Source organism: Pygoscelis adeliae, unplaced genomic scaffold, assembly GCF_000699105.1.
Source record: "Pygoscelis adeliae isolate BGI_AS28 unplaced genomic scaffold, ASM69910v1 Scaffold85, whole genome shotgun sequence".
NCBI classification, from domain to species: Eukaryota; Metazoa; Chordata; class Aves; order Sphenisciformes; family Spheniscidae; genus Pygoscelis; species Pygoscelis adeliae.
In genome coordinates this window covers 6,569,619-6,593,310 of record NW_008824900.1, presented here as the reverse complement: position 1 = coordinate 6,593,310, position 23,692 = coordinate 6,569,619, and the positions used below count along the sequence as shown (strand labels likewise).

The 23,692-nt window shown below is 41.7% G+C and overlaps 1 protein-coding gene across 1 annotated transcript in view; it reads left to right on the top strand.

Annotated features, from left to right (window-relative positions):
* Positions 1–156: 156 nt before the first annotated feature.
* The window catches only part of MYH11 (myosin, heavy chain 11, smooth muscle), a 64,760-nt gene continuing 41,224 nt past the window's right edge, over positions 157–23,692 (top strand). The window contains exons 1-4 of the mRNA XM_009324774.1: positions 157–231; positions 8,163–8,521; positions 13,208–13,364; positions 21,733–21,760. Of these exons, the coding sequence (XP_009323049.1) occupies positions 8,180–8,521; positions 13,208–13,364; positions 21,733–21,760 (527 nt within the window). The 5' untranslated portion in view covers positions 157–231; positions 8,163–8,179. The remainder of the gene's footprint in view (positions 232–8,162; positions 8,522–13,207; positions 13,365–21,732; positions 21,761–23,692) is intronic.

The following is a 23,692-nucleotide window of genomic DNA, read 5'->3' as shown; positions in this document are numbered from 1 at the left end:
GGGTTAGGCCCTGCTGGGAATGAGGTCCTTGGCTCAGGCTGTCTTTTTTAACCCAGGTACCGAGAGGATTTTCCAGCAGGACGTGGTTTCCAGGGCCCCTCCCCATTGACAAGATTCTCCTCCTCTATATAGGGAGGCTGCAAAGGCGGCAAAGACTTGGACTGTCCCGGCTGGTGGCTGTACAGGTTCCCGACTCTCCAGTTCACTCTCTTCTCCCCTAATTGGACGCCTGTAAGTACCGCGGGGGCCGGAGATCCCTGTTGGGGACAGGGCTGGGGGCTGGCTGCGCTTTGGGATGGAGCAGTTTGGCAAGTTAAGTGTTGCACTACTTTGCAAACACATTCAGTGAATTAACCTGCAGATAGCGTACGAATTAGAAATAGGAACGGATCTCTCAGACACACTCAAATGGTTTATCCCGATTTGTGTATTACTGATTGGGTTCTGTTTAAGATGCATTAGAGACCATGAACGTTTGAAAGCGTGCACAGATGTTCTAGCTCGTTCCTTAGTCACTTCTAACACGGCTATTGCCGGATCAAGCCTTAAAGATGCCAGCTGCAGAGCAAGGTGCTGCACACTGCTGGATGGTGGCAGGTACCCGCTGCAATTAAGCATCACATGTGCATTCAGTAAAGAAGAAACCTGGTAGCCTGATCAGCTGATCTTCCTTAAGTATTTCTACATTTTCAGTGCTACTAAAGGAACTTAGTGCACTTCCCATGCTGCTTAAAGAAAGTATAACCAAATTAAATAATTAGCTTGCCAGTTACTTGTACTTTAAACAGGAAAAATGCTTAAAAATTAGCAGAAGAAATGGAAACATTTTTACAAAAATGCCTTAGCATTACATATGTGTGTTTCTAATATGCTGGGAATAAAGTTTAAGTGAAAGTAATCTGATAATTCACTGAACTACACTAATTTGACTAATTGCAAACATGACATGCCTTTTTTTTAAACGGAAAATAAAGCAACAAACTTCTAACTTTAACAAATATTGTGAGTAAATTAAGAAGACAGTAGATGGCAGTATAGAAAGCAGCTTCAGTGTCATCCCAGAATTTCACTTGCTTCTTTCACACACCTATGTGTACGTGTGTGTGTATGTGTGCATGCTCACATATATAAATGTTGATACGTATGTGAGAAGCATATGTGTGTGTATAATTAAGAAGCAATATGAGATATTTTAAATATAATGACAAACCTTCTGATTTCCCTTATGATCTAATACCTATGTCTCAATAAAAATCTTTTCTAAAATGCACTTGTTTAAAAACAAGCCCACCTTCTCTTTCACTCAAAGCTTTGCAGCTTGCAACAAGACGCTGTGCACGGACTGACTTGCTGAACTCCCAAAGTTCACAGTTCCCTCAAGCCACTAACAGGCTAAAATGATGAACGCCCAGAGAGCAAAGTGCTTGATTAAGTAGTCCCTTTAGTTTAGTACATGATACTCCTCTGGCTGTATTCGCTTAGATGTAAACAATGATTTTTATTATCTCATTTGCAATTGACACACTAGTCCCTAAAAGGTATTTGTTTTGAATTTGTTATCATTGCATTTTTGTGGAACAGCTAGTATTGAGAACATCGCCATATATGGTAGCATGCATAGATGTATGCAGAGGATCCCAACTCTTTATAATTCACTGAGACTTATTAGTTGCAAATCTGTTGGCTTTTCTTTTAAGAATGTTAATTTTAGAAGAAGCCAAGAACTAGAGATAGCTTTCCAACTTGTGCAAAGTCCAGTTAAAATATGGATTATTTATGAATTCTAATGAACATGCAGAATCTGATTTACTTAAAAGAATGAGATTTGGGGGTATTTGAAAGAGGTGGTATTTTCCAGTTAAAGGGAATCTATCCCCACATGATGCAATTCGAGTCTTTTTTCCTTCTTTTCTAATTTTTACAGTTTATAACACAGGTAATAACCTCAGGCAAATTTCTTTGGAGTATTAGAAGAGGTATCAAGTGTTTAATCACAGTTATGTAGTAACTTGCATTAACAGAGGTGAGAAGACCTGACAGGAGACCAAGGCACTTACAGACAATTTTTAAAGTGCGTGGAGAATGCATTTAAAAACAAACAAACAAAAAACCCAAAACAACAAAAAAAGCCCCCCTAAAACCAGCCCTGTGAAATTACTGAAAATGTTCTTTCTTAAAATACAGACTTTCCATCATCCATGATTGAACAACCATAAACTAGTACTGATGATACCTCCACGTTCAGATGAAAATGTCCATGATGAGAGTAAGCATTTGAGGGGTGGTCCTGGTGACCAGTGGGGAGAGGTGAAAGGCCAGGAGGGATTGGTAGCAGTACTCGTGACAAAGCTAACTGTGCTGGGGAACCAGTTCCCAAACACAGATCACAAGATTAGGATTCACCCCTAGATTTTTTTTTTTTCCCCCCCACATCATGTTCAGTTGGGTAATTCAGTTAAGTACTGGAAAAGTAAAACATAAGCAACCTGGAAAGAACATAGTCAAGAACTACTGTAGCCCAAGAAACGCAGTCTGAGTCAAGCAGCAGGTTACTGCTACACTCTTCCATCAGAAACCACTTACGAGAGCAGGACTTGGTTTCTGAAAATAATTCACAGACTTGGTTATGTGTTCCTCTCTTCCAATAATCGTTCCCTGTACGGCTGTGATAAACTTTTATACTGACATGCACATCCTGCAGAGGAAGGGAGAAGTGTCCTTTATCTTCTCATTAGGAGAAAAGCAGTCCCTGCAAGCTCTGACCCAGGCGGCAATTCTGCTTGGCCAACAACCTTTTAATTGAAGTGCACTTCCTGGAGATATTTATACTTTGTCCTTGGAATAATATACTCAGGATAAACTGATTGTAAAGACAGCATTCAACTTCTGTCACTGACATGATAAGGAAAAAGACAGCAAAGATCAGCCAGATATATCTGCAGTGGGACAGCAGAAGAAGGAATAAAAAGTAAGCTGTGGAAGTATGCATGCCCATGTGTACGTGCGCATTTGAGGTTCAGACAAGTATAACAGACGGATCCAATTTGGTGTAGTTTGACACATTTCTAAGGCAAGAAACTTAATATCAATAGTATTTTTGTGATTGGTTTTCCTCCCTCAGGATAGCTCACCTCTGAATATAAAAGTATTTACTCTTGTACATGATTTGGGCTATCATCTAGTGGCTGGAAAGCTGCCTGTCGGAAAAGGACCTGGGGGTGTTGGTCGACAGCCGGCTGAACATGAGCCGGCAGCGTGCCCAGGTGGCCAAGAAGGCCAATGGCATCCTGGCCTGTATCAGAAATAGTGTGGCCAGCAGGAGCAGGGAAGTGATCGTGCCCCTGTACTCGGCACTGGTGAGGCCGCACCTCGAATACTGTGTTCAGTTTTGGGCCCCTCACTACAAGAAGGACATTGAGGCGTTGGAACGTGTCCAGAGAAGGGCAACAAGGCTGGTGAGGGGTCTGGAGAACAAGTCTTACGAGGAGTGACTGAGGGACCTGGGGTTGTTTAGCCTGGAGAAAAGGAGGCTGAGGGGAGACCTCATTGCTCTCTACAACTACCTGAAAGGAGGTTGTAGCGAGGTGGGTGTCAGTCTCTTCTCCCAAGTAACTGGTGATAGGACGAGAGGAAATGGCCTCAAGTTGCGCCAGGGGAGGTTTAGATTGGACATGAGGAAAAATTTCTTTACTGCAAGAGTGTTTAAACATTGGAACAGGCTGCCCAGGGAAGTGGTTGAGTCACCATCCCTGGAAGTATTTAAAAGACGTGTAGATGTGGCGCTTAGGGTCATGGTTTAGTGGGCATGGGGGTGTGGGGTTGACGGTTGGACTCGATGACCTTAGAAGTCTCTTCCAACCTTAATGATTCTATGATTCTATGATCTACCTAAAAGAATGGATGAGAAACTCTTACCACCTCTTGCACAGATAAGATATTGGTCTCCATTTCTCTCAGCCAGCCCTACGGATGAAACCCAGGAACTGGCTAAGGGGTAAATTTTGCCTTCTCAAGGATGTTCTCAATAGGCAGTAATGGATCTTTCCCCTTGGCCCATTTCCCCAATATTAATCATATGCTGGACCAGTGCAGTTCAGTCTTGATCAGAGATGGACCAGAAGGTTTATGGGTCCTGCACTTCGGCCACAACAACCCCATGCAGTGCTACAGGCTTGGGGAAGAGTGGCTGGAAAGCTGCCTGGCGGAAAAGGACCTGGGGGTGCTGGTTGACAGCCGGCTGAACATGAGCCGGCAGCGTGCCCAGGTGGCCAAGAAGGCCAATGGCATCCTGGCCTGTATCAGAAACAGTGTGGCCAGCAGGAGCAGGGAAGTGATCGTGCCCCTGTACTCGGCACTGGTGAGGCCGCACCTCGAATACTGTGTTCAGTTTTGGGCCCCTCACTACAAGAAGGACGTTGAGGTGCTGGAGTGTGTCCAGAGAAGGGCAACGGGGCTGGTGAGGGGTCTGGAGAACAAGTCTTATGAGGAGCGGCTGAGGGAGCTGGGGTTGTTTAGCCTGGAGAAAAGGAGGCTGAGGGGAGACCTCATCGCTCTCTACAACTACCTGAGAGGAGGTTGTAGTGAGGTGGGTGTCGGTCTCTTCTCCCAAGCAACAAGTGATAGGAGAAAAGGCAATGGCCTCAAGTTGTGCCATGGGAGGTTTAGATTGGATATTAGGAAAAACTTCTTCAACAAAAGGGTTGTCAAGCATTGGAACAGGCTGCCCAGGGAAGTGGTTGAGTAACCATCCCTGGAGGTGTTTGAAAGACTTGTAGTTGTGGTGCTTAGGGACATGGTTTAGTGGTGGACTTGGCAGTGCTAGGTTAACGGTTGGACTTGATGATCTTAAAGGTCTTTTCCAACCTAAACGATTCTATGATTAATCAGAAAGCTTCAGCAGCTCAGTAGCTCACTGCACAGCACCTCACTAGGACAAATGTAGTTGAGTTAGTGGAGCTCATCTTCTACCCCTTCCATTCAGAAACCTTCCTTTAATGCTAATATGCATTAATTAATATTCATTAATCTATTGAACTATTAATATTCATTGAGCTACCCTTCATAACTGCATTTCCTTTTTTACTACAGTGGTACTCAGCTGCTACTCAAAACTTTATCCTCAGATTCCAGAGGATCAATCATGTAAAAGTTCTGAAACACAATGAGAAGAAAACATGGATTTGTGCAAAGAGAGGAGTTACGAGATCCAGCTGAGACTGTCTATTCCCTATTTCTTGTAGGGGGTCTATTCTTACCATGTTTAAACTAGTCAAACATAGTCTTTAGATCTAAAGGATAAAAACTTGTATTTCCAAGCTCTGCAGTTTATGCCACCTCTTACACCTTCCAACCTCATCTTGCTTTCAAAAAGACAGAATAACAAGGTGCAGAAAGTTTTACATGCAGGAAGAAGTAGGAGAACGTAGTAGAATACAGACAGACCAGCTCTGTGTTTCACGCTGTAATCTGTGGAAGATGTTTTTGACTTAGCATGTAACAAGGAAATGAACTTTCCCTTGGTCCTTGGGCAACAAAACAGCGAAGAACTCTTGGGTCATCCCACTGGTGACATGCTTTGTAGCAGGCCAAATGTTCAGTTGGGTTTTTGAAGTAGATGGTCAGGATGATTCGGTAGTTTTATTTCCACCATCATTGTTTGTGGGCAGCCTCAAAGTAGCAGGATTTGACTCTGTGAAACTCAGCTCTGCAGGTCAGTCTAATTTTTGGTGCTTCTGACAGCAGTACCAAATTCCTATTGATTTAAATGTGCTGTCACTTGGCACTTAGCCATGGACAGCACAATCCAGCCTTTCTGATTCTTCAGGATGACCATATAGTTTTCTCTCCTGGGCCTAGGACGGACCGAAATCCCCCCACTCCATTGCCGCAGCAGTTCCTCCCACACTGCTGGCACAGTGGGGCGGAGAACATGCCTTGCCCATTGCTACCGCAGTGGGAGGAGAGAGGCCATAGCAGGCCTCTGATGCTCCCTGAGCCCCCTGCTCCTGGAGCCACAGCCCTGGCAATGGGGCAGCGTTCCCTTTGTTCCCCTGTCCAGCCGGCTTCACCCTGAGGCCGCCAGCTGGAAAGCTCAGCTGTAGAGAATACCATCTCCATTATTGGAACTGTGCAGCTCTACCAGCCGTCTTGGCAACGAGGGAACATTTTCTGCCTTAATCCACACAGAGGTCAAATAGTTTCCTCTTGCAGCTCTCTTCCAAGAATCCCCTGGGAGTGAGCAAAGGGCCACATCCTACTGAGTTTCCTTGGAGAGACTCAACAGCGGTGAACACTGTGTGCGGGCCAGTGGTGATGCACAGAACCAAGCTGTTAGGGTCTCCCTCCCATTCACCCACATCACCAAGCACATTGCATGTGTGTGGATGACCTGGGTGAATTTTTCCTGTCAAGGTTTTCCATGCAAGGCTGGTGGCTCTAGAACGAGCACATTTAGAGGAAAGCTGTTCTTTTTTTTAGATGAGAGAATTGTCGAGGGAGTTTAAGGAGCTGGGGCATCTAATTTCCACTGAATTTCAGTGGGATACCATCTAACCCTCTTAGGCGCCTCTAAAATCCTAGTTTTGTTTAAGCTTTACGTCACCTTCTGCATGATCCATGCTTCTCTCTCAGACCCCTCACACAGTCTGGCATTGCAAAAAACATTAATCTGTGGGAAGGCTTCAGGGACAAATACTTGGAGACCAATCTCTGATACTCCCAGAGCACAGGGTGTCCATTTGGCTACATACCACAGAGCTTGGTCTTTACAAATATCATTCTGCTATGGGTTGATTGCTGACATCTTTATCAGTCAGTTCTCCAAACTCCCTCAAGATTCATGTTTGTTTGAATGCTGTAAATATTAAATTCATTCTCAATAAGGAAACGAAACAGCCTCTGTCTCCTACAGATGTTTTTCTTGGGCACACACTCTTCCCTGCTCCCCACCGTAGTTCCTCCGCAGCTTCCCCCTCTGCTCCACTGCATGGAAGGTTTCCTGATTAGCACCACTCTCTTCCTGCCCTGTAGCAAACCACAAGAAGTCCTCTGTTTACACTCCTTTCCTCATTTAGAGCTGTGTGTCCCATAGGACAGAGCAGAACACTTACGAAAGCTCCAGCATTATCAGCAAAGCTCTTGCAGCTACATCCTAACCTCCAATGGCCAGAGCAAGAAAGAAGCTGCCTCCTCCCTCCCAGACACGGTGCAAAGCAGCCAAAACCCTCCCATTGCTCTCACCTATGGAGCAGATACATATGGCTGCTTTATCTGAGTGCAACTGCACGATGCTGTTTTATCCACGTGCAATTGCATGACACAGATGCATCATCCTTCCAATTTGAGCATCATGGTTCGGAGTATCTAAAAGCTGATGCAACTTCCAGGCTTGTTTTATTTCTCCTCTCTCTGTCATGTGGTAGACATTTACCCTTCATAAATGATCAGCTCCCACTATCTGAACCATGGAAAGGGGATAACTCTAAATTACTTCTCCTTCATCAGCAGTACTGATAACAATTTCTTTTCTGTTTTTTCTTTTGACCTTTTCTTAATCTTACACTTCTCCAAATGAACTGGTATTAGAATGATTGGAAATAGTCCTTTGCAAGAAAAGTTCATTTCTGTCCTTTCTGGAACACAGCCTGGGAACTGTTCTTCTACTAATTATTTCATTATTGCACTGGTATTTCAGTATGTACCCAACAGTTTTTGGGTGATGAGAATTTTTTTATGTATCTGAATTCAATTAACTTTGTGATGGGCAAGAGAGGAGGCTGCAGGAAGCTGTTCAGCTAGTAGTCATGGTGCAGTCCTGACAGTCTCATTGCACAGACATTAGTTATGCCTTACTTTTCTCTCTGATCTTCAGTACAACATAAACAAAATAAAATAATAAGCCCAGGTGTCCTCATTTGTTTTAGTGCCATGAAGCTTTTGATTTAGGTGATTTCAGACACAGTAACAAAGGAATGGGAATCCGAACACAGCTACTCGAAGGTATCTAAGCTGGCACCCAAAAGTATCTGCATGGAAATGTGAGCTATGACACAGGACCTATAGAGCTTTGGATCTACCGCATGGCAGATTTGTCAAATGTGTTTTGCCTGGAACGTCTCCACATTTGCCTCCCTTTAAAGCAGAATATTTTGCTTCCTCAACAGGTGTCTACTGAGTCAAAATGTCTCAAAAAGGTCTCAGCGATGATGAGAAATTCCTCTTTGTGGACAAAAACTTCATTAACAACCCACTTGCCCAGGCTGACTGGTCAGCGAAGAGACTGGTTTGGATTCCATCAGAAAAACATGGATTTGAAGCAGCAAGTATCAAGGAAGAGAAAGGGGATGAGGTGACAGTTGAACTGGCAGAAAATGGAAAGAAAGTGACACTGAGCAAGGATGACATCCAGAAGATGAACCCTCCAAAGTTCTCCAAAGTGGAGGACATGGCAGAGCTGACTTGCCTCAATGAAGCTTCAGTGCTGCACAATCTAAGGGAGAGATACTTCTCAGGTTTAATTTATGTAAGTAGAATCAAACACGCACACGGCATTTCCTATTGCATGCTACCATGTCCCATCATGAATGAGGTGGATCCCGCCCACTATCAGGGATACAGCCCTTGCATGTAATGCTGCCATGCAAGTACTGACCCCTCAGAAGTGACATCCCAAACCAAAAATGTATTTAGTTCACTTTATTCCCCATGACTCTCCTGCTCCTTGAATAATTGCTTCTTTGCATAATTAAAACACACGAAGGTTTCTTCCCCAAAGCTTGCTAATTCTGAAAGGATATTGTTGGCTTGGAAAGTACTCTCCGATAGCTGAGCAACACCTCAGTCCTGCTGCTTTGAAATAAATAAATCAATCAATAGTTTTGAATGACTTCAATGTAAACCTGAACAAAGTTTCCAGTAACTTGCAAAAAGAACATACAGAAGAGCCAAATCATGCAGTCTTTTCTCAGGCAAAACTTGCACTGAAAGGCAGCTGACAAGTTCTGGTTTGGTGGGTGCTTGAGTAAAACCTTACGTTTGAATAAATGAATAAACCCACTGGAATTCAAGTGAGAGTACTCATATGCTCCAGTGTGTTACTGAACCTAAGTCATGCATCCACTAAAACATTTTTTTTTTCTCCTTGTTGGTCAACTTACAGATCAGACAAGCCTGGACAAATTATAATCTTCTCTATGGTCATGTGAATTAGGGCCAAGGTTATTCTGTCTTCCAGTCCATACAAGCATATTAACACAAGCGTATTTTGATATTAATAACTCTGTGATCTATCTGCATGAACAGTAAGCAAACTGTACAGTAAGCAAGCTCAGAAAGTTTCCACAGAACTTAGCTGTTATCTTTGATTTTACATGGAGGATCCCTATGCTGTGCTGCAGAAAAGTAATCTACAGTTTCAATCTACGAAAGTTTTACTTGCATGACACACCACTGATGAGTGAAAGAAAGTGCAGAGCTTAAGTAACAAGGTTTTAGGAGCAGGAGTAGAGCTCATTATTAATATGAGGAATGCTAAATTGGAAAGTAGGAAGTGAAGCAGAAAATAAGGTAGTTATATATAGTACAACAAAGGAACTATTTAATTGTTATGCATAACTTAAGAGCTAAGCTCAATATCTTTCCTTCAGGAACGTACTAAAATGCACATCATCAAGATTCCTGAAAGAAGCTAGACTTTCCATCTTTTCAGTATTTGAGTTTATTGGATTTTAAGTTTGCAGGTGAACATATGGACCTATGTGCTATTATATCAGAACATGCAGCATTAATTACTAAAATGGAATTTGTCTGAAAATGTTGTGCATTATTGCAAGATCTAAAAAGAATTACTAGAATAATAGCAGGATAAAATGTGTGGGGTTTCTTTGTTGTTGTTCTCAGCAACACTCTGCATAGATGTTCCAGGATTCCCAATATGTTTACTGTGTGGAACTTTCACTTTCTAAAGGAAGAGGAAAATAGTTTTAAAAAGTGGATAATGCAATTAGAAAGCAAAGAATTTTTCATGGAGACATAAATGGAAGTGTATCTGAAATTAAGTTTTCTTTCTCAAGAGACTAGATTTTAAGATGGTAGTAAATTAACAGTTATAAAGAAATTATTTTGACTTGCATTACAACAAGTTACTAGTAGTTTCAGTAATGAAAAACTGCTTAAAACTGTCCAGCCTTACAAAGTGCCCTACTAGATACTGTCATACCTTAAAAAAAAAAAAAAAAAAAAATCAATAGGGGGCAGCTTGAGGTTTTGTTCTCATCCACTTCCAAAACTAACTGTAAACAACCATCTCCCGGCTTTGCCATGCAATGCCTACATTGCCTCCCTCGGAGTCCCACACATACAACGAAAATGTGACCTTAACATTTCCTCTAAAGAGGAAAATGACACTGACACAAATGGGGATTCCCAATTCTGCTAAAGAAAAAAGTCAACCTAGCTTGGGGGGGGGGCAGAAATCAAATCATCTGCTCCTTGCATTTATATTAAATAATATTAAATAAAAATATTCAGTGCAGAAATTCATAAGGCGACTGTACACTGGAAAAACACCTTGGCCTTTTTCTTCATCACAGGTAATTAAGAAAGAAGAGCAAGGAGCGCGTTGCCACTAACTCATGTTTCACATTGCTCAGAACAGAATCTGCCTTGTCCATGCACAAATTAGACCAAAAGTTATTATGTAAAAATAAATAAAATAGCAACACAAGTTCAGTGGATTTGAGAGTAGAGTTTCTTGTGCCTGTACTCATAGGCACTACTAATTCCGTCTTTGCCTAACAGTGCAAAATGCTTTCTTAAATACAGAAAACTATATACACATATTGGAACCAGAGGTGGGATTCTTCCGCCCAAACTTAGGCATTTACAACGTAGATGTGCGTATTTGTGCCAGTCTCTCTTAAATACTCATCAGCAGTGACTGTCCAAGGGACACACAAGCTCAGCACTCCTATGGACACTATCCTTAAGATACCTCAAACCATGTTCTCTCTCCAGACCCTCTAGGGAGAGGTATGGCCATGGATCCCCCTCTCTGGGCAGACCGTGCCCCAAGGAGAATGATTTAAAGCATGGAAACTTCAAACCCCCCCACTTTCAATCACATGCTTAGCCAACTGGCTTGCTTATCTTCAAAATATCACATACTTTAATCGGCTTTCCCCAAATCCTTGCAAAGCAGATACCTAGAACTACAATCGGTGAAACCAAGAGGTCTTGTTCAACTTTCCCGAGGTGAGAGAAGATATCAGTCACAGTCCAGTTAGAAATGGGGATTCCTGAACTTCATCAGCTCAGGCTTTTGCCCTGCCCTAGTAACCTGCTTCTTGTGCCTCAAAGTTAGTTCTTCAAAGATATGTTACTGTATGCCTGGGTGTGCAAACAGCCCTGCATGTGGCAATTCAGGCAAATGCCTATAAATCTCAGGGAAGGGCAGCCTAAATAATCTCCTGAATTGGAAATTTACTCTCCTATTATTTTATTTACTTGGTTGGGAATGATTAGTTGAGTGCATACAGTAAATCTATTTCTGCTGAAAATAAAGGCCTTGCTATCCTTTCCTTAAGAGCCCTGATAGTCATTCTAGGATAAAAAACTGCCACTTTTCAAGTATATTGTCCCTGCAGCACTAAAGTTCATTTTGACACAATTAGCACATTCTGAACTCCAGCGCCAATGAAAATCCGGCACAGTAATTCTCTACCTTCCATATCAAGGGTTTTAGCTTGGGGATATTGAGAACTGGCGAAGATCTTGAGCTTGATTTTCTTGTTATCTGACTTGAGACCATGGAAACACACGAAAGAGGTCCTCATCACCACCCAGAGCACCCCAGACGTTCTCCTGCCCAGCGTGGAGCACCCAACCTGCTCCTCACTGCTGGCGGCTGATGGATGCTCTCACCGTGTTTGCCAAATACCATATAAAGCACTCAGGCTGTGCTGAGACCGTGTTGTGCCATTTCCTATTATGGTCAGGAAAGGGAAATCCCTGTGCCCAGAGCCAAGCCTCCCAGATGCTGTTTTACAGTCCTGCACTGCAGTGCTTCCTATGGGGGAACCGAGGCAGCTTCAGCCATCCTTGGACACAGCCCTGAGATTAAGGCATGGCAGCAGCTGCACGCCACAAAGCACTCACACAGCACAGCAATAAAAAAAAAAAATAAATCCAGACCCCCTTATGCCTAAGTTAGAAAGATCATAATTTCATTATTTCAGTTTTTTTAAACTGGCATGGTTTTAAAACTAACAGCCATAGGCCAGCTTAAATATCCCAATACCCCTGCAATTATAATCTCCTAAATTTGTAATTTTTTATTTTGGGGTTTTAATTTTTTTTTTTTAAATGGGAAACCCTTGCAAACTACTTTTAGTAACTGCGATATATGGCTCACCATCTGTTATCATATGCTATTATTTCTGCTCCCAGTTCAATAGCTGAAGCTTTCCAAAATAAAGGAGAATTAAAAAAAAACTAACAAAACCTGGATGAACAGCTATCAGCTGGTAGCCAATGTTCTTGTTTGTTTAGGTATATATTTTTATATGAATACCTTAATTAAACTGTAAACAGAAACCACAATTTTTGTTAAATTTCTTACAGAAATAGTCATGTAGTGAAGGCATGACTATTCTGTTAAGACATCTATTTGGAACTTGATTAATTTTTTTTTCAAGGACTCTCATCAGTCATGATTGTTATATGGTGTCCATATAATTTTTTTTAAAAGCCTTCTTCTAACATCAGTGCAAGCTTCTTACCTAGGATTTCAGTTTACAAAATTTGACACCTACCTGAGCAGAGGACATACTCTGGTATGAAAAAACACATATAAAGAAATATTATGAAGTATTACAGTTGTTACATCATCACAGATAAGGGTGATTCACTATGTACTGAAAATAACTGAAGTCAAGAAGCTCTAACATCAGATCAAAGCATGGCATTTCTACACATTGCTAAATTCACATACTTTCTAGCAGTTTGCTTATTAGAAATAATTATTTGTGCACTTGGAAACCACCCATACACGTACATTCAGAAATCACTGCTTCATTTGTTACACTAGGCAGAATACAAAAGAGTGTTATTTGCTAAAATCCTGTTAGTTCAATGCAGCTGATACCTGTGTTTCCCAGACTAGACATGGCACGTGATACTAATTCCGGTTTTCATTTGAATTTCCTTGCAGACTTATTCAGGTCTCTTCTGCGTGGTGATAAATCCATACAAACATCTGCCTATTTATTCAGAGAAGATTATTGACATGTACAAGGGAAAGAAGAGGCATGAGATGCCACCCCACATCTACGCTATCGCGGACACAGCCTACAGGAGCATGCTGCAAGGTAGGCGAGTTTCATGCTGCAGTTCTTAGAAATTGCTGCACAGTAACATGGGAGAAAACACCTTATAACTCCACATGTGCTCCCGCAAGAAGCACAGCCAGAAAAGATCTGTTATGGAGGGTGACACGGGCTTTCTAGAAGTTTCAGAGGAATTCTTTGGCAGGAACGGCAGTCCACAAACACTGTGACTCAAAAAGGAAAAACAATCCTTTTACCCATCTGTGTCGAGGCATGTGGGAAGGTTTCAAAGTCAAGCAAATAGTTTTGGCAAATACGGGCATGGAAAATGCTCCCTCTCCACAGTGGAGACTATTCCAAAGTTAGCTGCTAGCGCTGCTGGATCTGTCAGCATTGCTCCTCTCTCTCTCCCCCCCCAGCAAAGCAAATTCAAATGATGTTTTGGGGCTACTTTCATTACAGTCTAATGCTTTGGAGCCCTAAGTTGAGATGGGCTCTGTTTTCTAACAATAACTGCAATGAGCAGCAACAGGAAAGCAGTCAGGCCCCAAATGATACAAACAAAACCTTTGAAATTCACAGTGCGTTCCTCCTTCTGCAGGGGTTTTTGCTCTAGGGAAAAAAATCATAAATTTAGGGATGAAAAAGCTATAGCAATGAGTGTATGAGGCTGCAACACCTACAGACTACAGGGACATGACCGGTTGCCATCTCGCAGCGACGGTGCTCCAGGAAACCAAGACTGCAAAATGCTTTGAAATTTAAATGCCCTCATTAGGGGCCTGATCCTGCAGAAATTCTGGCTATTCTATGGCTCAGCAATGTTCGCAGGCTTGGCCCTAATGCTTAGGGCTTCCCAGTTTGGAGCTTAAGGATTTAAGGGTTTAGGGTTTATGGGGTTTGGATCTGACCGGGGAAAACAATAAACAGCATCTAGAAACTTCAGTTTAGCAGCTAGAGCAATACCCGATATCGATTTCTTTGTAATAATTACATACATACACAGAACAGTGATTGTTACTGAGAAATTAATCCATTCAAAACCACTTCGCACTTCATCTGACCATGCAAATGAAATTACACAGCATTTCTCCAGGTGCACAACACATTGTGATCACAAGGATTGCTGTACTCCTGTACTTGTTCTACTTGAAATATGAACCTGATGAGTTTACTAGAAGTTACAAGTAGTCAGTTTGGCATATCATAGGTAATTGCTATTTTCTAAACCAAGACTTGGACTAGACAAAGTCCTTCCCCACAACGAAAACAAGATCATCTCACATGTGATAGGCTTCTGGGCAGTCTAAATTGCCTGACCCCAGGCAGACTTCTACTGACTGCAAATACCAATCAAATCCCTGTCATTTTGGTACAAGCACTATATATACAAACACCCACCCCCCAATGGTGATTGATATCAAAGGTCTTTCCCCCAAAGTCCCAAGTGCTCATATGTACTAACTGTAATGCTAACAAAATAATCCAAATAACAAAATCGTTAGAACTTCTGAAGATTAAACTCCTGAAGATTATTTACTTATTTGATTCCCTAATTATAACTTAGGTTCCTCACTTTAGAATCATACATTTTCAGATATACAAGTATTTGAAATATAGTTAATTCAACTCTAAACCCAGAGCACTAGGTATCTACTTTATAATATCAACCTTTTTTCTTCCTATGGCTTATATGACATTTCTTTTCTGGAGCTATTTCAGTTCCTTTATTTGAGTGCATCCCAGAAGGCAGAGCTACAGTGCAGCAGAGAAAACAGACCTTCCTCCTTACTGTAACAGCAGAGTTATTCATGAAGACAGGGATATAAAATATGTTAGGACTGAGGGGGCAGGTGCTTTTAGAATAACATGATTCAGTAAATATCATTCTTGATGTAACCACAGTTACAAGAAACTTACTTGGCATAATCTCATCCCACTAAGCCACAGTCACGTTTCTGTCTTCTAGATCATCTCTTGAACTCTGTGCTCTGCATCCAGCACTGTCCAGGGCTCTGAGCAGGCCCTGAAGTCAGAGCAGTCTTCTTTCCTCAGATCCTTTATTTAAGCAGCAAGCCTTGCAGGGGAGCTCTGCAAGAAGCTTCTGGCTCCTGCAGGTCATTAGCAGTGTTCCCCTCATTCAGCTGTGCAGAATACTTGTCCCTAAAAATGGGATGGGGAAAAGCAACTAGGAAAGGGCTACAAGCTCTCTGCAGGAAAGAGAAAAAAACGTAATACTACAGCCTATGCTGAAACAGGAGAATTGTTTGGGCCTGAAAGTATATGAGTTATCTGCTTAACATGAAATTAGTATCAGCATAGATCAGCCTGATCCTAGCAGCATAAGGACCTCTTTCACTCTTCCTCTCTCTGATTGTCTCCTGTCCTTTCTAACATGCTCTCCCAAGCAGCGATGAAGCCGCTGGAGCTGGCTTACCGTTCGCTGTGGTCATTAACTGCACCTAGAACAGCCTGAGTTCGGTTGTGACTCCCAGGCTGGGTGCTGGGAAGAGGAGGCAGCAAGAGTGCATGCTTCTTTCTATTCACTTTTTTGGTGCTCATAATAATTTCCTGGCCCCACCAACTCTTAGGGAAGCTTTACACCTCGTTATTCATGTGCCCCCTCTGCAAGGAATTCTTCTTGACAGCAGAGTGGGGGGGAGAGCAAGTAGAAAGAAAAGAGGAGGGAATAGATCATCAGTTGCACCTTTACAAGAATGCACTTCCACCGCCTCCCATCCTAACCACGCACAGCTGGCACGGCAGCTGGGGAGCAGTCCCACAAGAGTTTGCATCACAACCCAGGACACCCACGCTTTACTTGCTTATTTACTTTCACATGCCATTTTGGAGGCTCTCCATCTCTGAAGAGGGCCCCAGTTGGTTTTAAAGCCATGCTTTTGTTTGTAAAAACATACTCATATTTTGTGCATAAAACTAAACCAAACCTCAAAATAACTCTAGTTATTCAGCCAAATTGTATTCACATTTGAGTGGTGAAAGTGGGCGTCAACATGATTGTGTGTGTGTGTGTGTGTGTGTGCATGCAACACGTATAGACATAGAGAGTTTCATAGTTTTTTGTAAGCATATTTGCAAATGGAAGATAAACAAAAATTCTTACTCATAAACATGGATCAGGGCAGAGAATGTTCTCCTTGTGAAATCTCAGTATTGCTCCTTATCTGGGAAACTTGCATAGTTTCTTCTTGCCAAAGTAAAATAGATCTTAGATTCATGAGACTGAAGAATTACGTTCTGGTACTTCATGACCAGGGCCACTTGGCCAAGAGCAATCAGTTTGTTCAGATGTCTCAGGGAGCCTTTATCTTCTGGTAAATCAAGCCTCGGTGTCTGCAGATCGCTGGTCCTATTGCAGGCTCATCATCTGGGAATCACAGCCCTTCACATTCTCAGCCTCTCCTCTGTTGGCACACAGATTCAGCAAAAAACATGAGCTGTGCACACTGCACTCATCTTCTGCTTTAGAGACTTGGTTAATGTATTCATTAGGGATGATGCTTAAGTCCCATCTAAGTTGTTCTGGTAATAACACTTAGTTATGGTTAACAGAAATCAGATAATTGGAGTTTCTTCCAAATATGCAGAAAAGCTGACATCTCACAGGACTTGGGAATTAACAGAGATGTTGGCTGGGCAGAGATAAAATTCCCACTGTTCCAAGTGGTTCTGAGCACCTAAAACTCTTACAAATCACAGTCATGCTGTCTCATGCTCAAACCGGGGGGCTTGTTGAATCTACTGATTACCATGTCACTAACGTAGTATGATTATTGCCCAGGCACAGTCACTGACGCTCATTTCCAGCCAGAACAAGAACAAACTTTATCCACTTTAGTTTTCTTTAATCTAAAAGCCTAAGAGAATATAATATTCCACGAGAGCATTGTGTGTGTGTATCTGTGCCCAGGAGCTACCACACTGAACTGGGCCCCACTGACGGTCTTTACAGACAAGCTAACTGACTACTACTACACTTAGAGACTGCGATCGTAAAAAATCACCCTATGCTTCTGCACCCACCTCTCTCTCCTGTGTTTCGGATGAACTAGCTCCCCAGTGGCACAGCTACCACACGAAGGGCTCGCCCCCCTCATTCCAGCTCTTGCACTGCCAGCACCAGTCTTCATGCAGTCATGACGCAAAACTGCTCCAGGAGAAAACCACCCCTGCTTTTTGCTGAATCAGTTTTAAGGTGGGTCACCCCTGCCTGGTGCACAGTGTGGCTGCATGAACGCTGGGCGCAGCAGCAAGGAGAGGGCAGTGCAGGCCAGGGAAGAGGAGCTGGAGGTGGGTGGATGACTTCTTCCTGCAGCACTGCCGGCTTCCAGTGACGATGGAGCTGAGACACCGGTCCAGTAAGGATGAGTAATTCTGTTGCCTTCTGCCATCTTCCCTGCTGGCAGCAAACAGCAAATAAGTGATAAACAATACAAATGTGAAAAGTCAGGTTACGTAGCAGTAGTAATAGATATGAGTTTCCATGTGGATGATTAGGCTTTTATTAAGTTCTCTGGCAATAAATCATCACGGAGAAGATATATTGCGGCTTTCTGCAGCTTCAAGAAGGTTATCTATTTTCTGCAAAGCCATTTTTATGCAAGCTTGAGTTAAAAAAAACAAACAACCTGGTAGTTACTGGGAGGTATGGGAGGGAAACACAGTTCCCAAGATCTTAGAAAAGGAGGCTGCTGTGAAAAGCCATCTGTTTACTGTGTCCTCAGTAGGACTGTACAGAAATGTCCCCTTTAGGCAGTGTAGTTATTAACAAATGTAAAGAAGCAGTAAGCGAGTGTTGGAACATGGTTTCAGTCTGGTTTCTTCCTTTTATGGTAAAGCTGCCAACTTGCTGCTTCATTGTGATAAACCATCTGATTTTGTTTGTGATTAAGCAGAGCTAGCTGGTCTATCAAGAACAGAAGGGCATATGATTCTTACAAGCAATCTGGAGGTGTTTGGAGAAAAAGCTAAGCAGATTCCAGGAAAAAAAAAGTCAACTGCATGTTTAGGAAAACTGGTGGGTTTTAGAATGTAAATGTAGATCTCTATGCTATTAAAAATTGAGGAGAAAATTAAAAAATGTCCAAAGCATCTAATATAGATGTACAGGGGATGGATATGACAGTCTTCCAGGTAGTGTCAAACTTTTTAAAAAGGCATTAACCAAAAAGATATTGGAAGCTAGAAGACATATTTTTTTACTTTTTAAGCCCCAGGAATTATGTTTGAGGAGTTTTATTCATGCAAGTCATTCTCTTCTGATAGATCTACCCACGTAAAGTTGCAGACTTCCAAATAGGGCACAGTCCTTTCTATATAGAAGAAAATATTCCAGAACAGAAATAGGAGCAATCGAACGGGACAGCCCTTGAAAGTAAATGAGACCAGTATCTGCAGCTCATAAAAGAATAGGATTAGATTTCCTGATATGTTTCATCCTTACCTTTGCAATTTGTTAGAACTGCTGAAGGAAATAGAGTAACATCTGGAATTCTCCCTCCGTGAATGTGCACAGGACAGTTTGTCAGCATGAGGTTTTGCAGGACAGGCTGCACAGTTCAGCAATGCAGGGCTGAAAGCTTCGAGACTTCATATGGCTGCCAAACACAAGGGAAGTTAGAAGGTGGTAAGTCCAGTGACCAAGAGGAGAAGCTTTCAAGAATGCCATGGGATTGTTCACCTACAGAGAACAGGAAAATCACATAGGTCCAATCTGGAAGCCTTTCAGACTACAAGAGAAAGCTGAAATCAAATAAATAATTTTGATTTTCCCTCCAAGAACCCCCAATGGCCCTCAAGCAAGTTGCTGTCAGTCAGAGTCACAAAGTGCTGCTTCACCAGAAGGCATCCTTGGAGAGCCAGCAACCACCCAGCAGTGCCTGCTTTCAGTTTGAGTCCTTCCAGGACCAAAGACGCACCATTCCCTCCATTTCCCTCTTCTTCTCATTTTTTCCCTGTACCTGCAATAAGGGGCTGGGCTGATCGAGTCCAGAGAAATTCAGTAACTCAGGCTTGGCTTGCACAGCCTGTTCTCTATCCCAGAGGGCACTTGGTGCAACTTCTGACCTTCCTAATCCTTCTTCTGCTCTTATATTTCAGCAAAGCTGCCCATACATCTGCACTTGTGCAAATCCCTGTGGTGGGCCAGTTTATGAGATACCTTCAGGAGGGGTTTTTCACTTACTGGGGAGCAAAAGAAGGGCAGCAATTGGCAGCAGAGAGTAGTGAGAAAATACTTGGCTTGGAGGAGACCAACTTTTCTAATGTTCCCTGAGCTCAGAAATTCCACTGGCAGTTCCGTATCAGGGAGTCACTTTTATTTTCTTTATGGTATTTATGGGTTTGTGATGCAATATCAATATATGCCCATGGTTTCTATTTACACAACAGTGTATTTTTAGCAAAAATTCTACTGTGTTCTCACTTTTTTAACTTAAAAGAAAGCCTAGCTCGTATCCTGCAGTGAAAAACAAACATAGCTCACAGCTCCTCTCCTCCCAGATGTTTATGTGGAAGAGTCCTGCTGTGCTGATTGCTGACAAATATCTCCAATAGAAATGTAATGGGTCATTTTGCACCAATTTACCAAATAAAGCAGTTAAGTGGCACCGTTTGCCATGTGAGTGATCAATAAAGCAGTTAATGTTAGAGCTATTGAACTGGGAGTAAAACAGTTTTTAATATCAATCCAAGCCATAGCAGAATCCTCTACTGCTTTTCCTAGACTGGCTGTGGTCCAGGCAGCAATTACAACTTGCAAGCTTAATAGGTCAAATTTATCTCCATTATCTTTACACAGCACAGAAAGCTTGTTTATCTCATGGTATTTATTACATACAGGGTCAGCGATAGGGGCAAGCAATCAGATAGGTAGCCCTGCAAGTCACCCCACACACTGAATAAAAGGAAGAAGGAGTTCATGTCTTAACCTCTGACCGGAGGCTCCACTGGGCTAATATCTGCATCTGATAAATAGTGCCAAACCATACAGAAACACTTGCTTCTGCCTTAATTATCTGCCTCAAGTCTCAGATTTGTAAACTATGCACACTTTTCAAAAATGTATTTGACCTGCCTGGGAATTTATTTTCCTAAGTCAGAAGATTTTGCTACAGTCTGTACAAAGCAGTCTGTGACAGCCTCACTCCAAGAAGGGCCAACTTCAATGCCAGGGCAGATTGCTCAGACCCTTGTTCAAGTTTACTTCCAAACAGTTCCAAGGGTGGAGATACCACATCTCTCTGGGCAACCTGTCCCGACGTTTGACCATTCCTACAGTGAAAAAAATTGTTCTACTTCAGAACTGATCACAGCAAACATGCTAGTCATGCATCTTTACATAGAGGGCAAATTGTAAAGCCTCCCATTACCACAGACATTTCTGGAAGTCTTGCTTCAATGGAGCTTTACAAAATAGTTTAGCACCGTGGAGTACATTATGAAACCTCAGTGGATGTTCATTGTCCATCACAGCCTAGACATCTTAGCCTGAGATCAGCCTTTTGGTAGAAAATTCTGTGTAAAAGTTCTGAAGATAAAAAGAAACTCCGACTCCAAAAGCATAAGCAGGGAGGAACGCTGCAAGAGCAGGTTATGGAGCTAGGATGTAATCCTGAACCTTGCTGCAGCATTACAGTGTTCTGGACTCTGCTGCGCGGAAACCTCCTACATGCCTTACATAGTAGAAATGGAGATTTTGGTCCACCTTTCTATAAAGTTTGATCCATAATGTGTTTCATGGTCCTGTTCATAGGAAAAAGCATGAAGAATACTTATTTACTTGTTGACATGCTCTTGTAAAATATGTGACATATCTTGTTTTACCTTATTCTTTGGAGGATATCTCAGAGAAATTACTTGTCCTCTTGATAAAAGGTGTCTCTCAGTCTGAAATGAAATAGAGAGTACCTTATTCAGGTATTTGAACTGCTCTGCTTTCAAAATTTAAAACTTTGCATGACCAGCTCAAAACATTTTAGGTTTTGATGCCTTATCTGTCCAGACTTTGTCTGAAGTGGGCTGCTAGCCATACTTCATAAGCGTAGTAAAAACTTGAGTTTCAGGTTTGAAATTTTCAATTATAATCTTCTTATAGAGAGCCTGATCTTTTTGCTGTCCTCATTACAGTTCATCTCTAATGGAATTTACAAAAAATATTTTTGAACTCTTAACCTTTTGTTCATTTTTTGTACAAAATATTTCCATTAGAGATGCTTATTTAAATGGAAGGGCAAATTAAATAAGATGTGAAGCCAGTACTTTTGACTAAACATGGATTGCCAGATTTTGGAAGGTCTAGGCTGTTCAATGTAAATCCTTATAAATATAAGTGCTTCTGTCAGGACATAGACATCTTCCCTAATTAATGGATTTTTTTCTTTATTCACAGATCGAGAAGACCAGTCTATCCTGTGCACGTAAGTAAACTAATCTATTTTAGTATATCTCAATATTACAATGTCTGTCTTTATTCAAAATTGATTCAAATTCTGATGGAACTGACATATTCTCCTCACCTTCAGTAAGCTTGAACTCCAGTCCCAGTAGATTTACCTGTTGACAAAATAAAAAACAGGTATCAGTGCCATAGGAAGTCTTTAATGCACAAACTTATTTCTTTAAATTGACTTTCTGAATTCAGAGATTTAAGGGTTTACAATGAACAATTGGGGAGTGTGGTTGTAAAACTGTATGTGTAGAGAGAACAAGGGATTTTAAGAGCTTCCTAGAGGAAGCTGAGGAACTGAGAAAAGTGAGGAACACAGCACATCCCGGATATATACTGAACTGCTTTTCATTTTTAGCTGTTGGTAGCTCACCATAACTTCCTAGTTCAGTTGTCATTGTAGAAAAGTGTGATCTTTTATGTTCATGCTGTTGTTTTGTGCTGTTTGCATATACTGTAGCTAGAACGGGGAAGGTTTGGTACCTCCCCGCTGGCAGTGGCCGCCCCTGTGGCCACTTTCCGATTTTTCTGCGACCCGGCTGGCTGAAGGCCTCCTCCTTGAGTTTTGACCTGCCAGTGTTCAGATAGCACCAGCATGGGGGGGTCAGCTGTTGCATCATGGCTCAGGCAGTGATTTTATTGCAATAAGCTTTGTTGTGCATAACTTACTACTCCACAAACTGAACTGGGTTTAGGTTATCTGTCAAAATGTGGCTACTGACTGACTGAATATATATTTATACAACAGTTTTTAAAAAACACTGCTACTGATCACCAGCCATACAGTTACTTGTGAGTGGCACTGCTGACTGGAAAAAAATCATCACCTAAGAAAAAGTAAAAATTATATACTATAGCTGGTACCATAAGGGCTAGCATAGCTCTGACCTCTGTTGTAACAATATTTCATTACATGCAAATGTATCAACCAAGAATCTCTCTAAAAATGTATTAATACCCAAAAGAAATCTAAAATTGATGCAATGATGACATAAAAATTGACCATCACTTTCTTCCCAGGATGAAACATGTCACATGAAGACTAATTTACGATATGCATTTCCTCCTTCTATTCCTGTACTTCAGTTTATTTTTCCATTAGTAAACCTTCAGATCTTCTTTTAACTTTGGAATATTAGAATTTTTAAGAAAGGGGCTTTCTTTTCCAAATCTATGCCTTTTTGTTCATGAAAATCCATTAAAGGATCCACTTCTGACAGCTACCATATATATATATATATATAAAAAAAAAAAAGAAAAAACTTACTTTCTTTTTCACCTGGCCAGCTAAGGCGTAAGGTGTTTCACAGCAGTAATACATAAAATAGAGAGAATGAAATGTCTTTCCCGTTTTGAAAACAGCCACAGTAAGTGATTCATTGAGACGTTTAGAATAACTGCTGTATGTTGGATGAGCATCATGACCCATAGCTTAAAACAGTCCTCACACGTCTTCTAAACTAAAAAGATTAGTCAAGCTAAAACCAATGTACACAATGTTAACCACTGCTGGTTTATCATCCTTGTTGGCCTTATTTGGTTGTACAGAAAGAAGAAAGTTGACTTGGCTTTCAGCTGGGCAGCTGTCAAGTGGAAGCAATTTGCATTACTTTATAGAATTGCTAAAAATTCTAAGAAATTACCTTTTTGCCTAAAATATGTAACAATAACTGAAGACTTTGTGGCGTTGATCAGCTGGGATCTTTTCTTTAAATACCTACAGACTCAAACTTTCCAAGGCCTGGTACCTAAATTGGAAAAAATGTAACTGTAAGGATTCATATACAAGTAGTTGTGGATGCTGCCAAAAACTCACTTATGTTTAGTGATGTTGCGATGTAGACTCTTGCATTCTTCCACTTATTGCTACCTATCTCCCACTTTTCGCTATTTACCTTAGGGG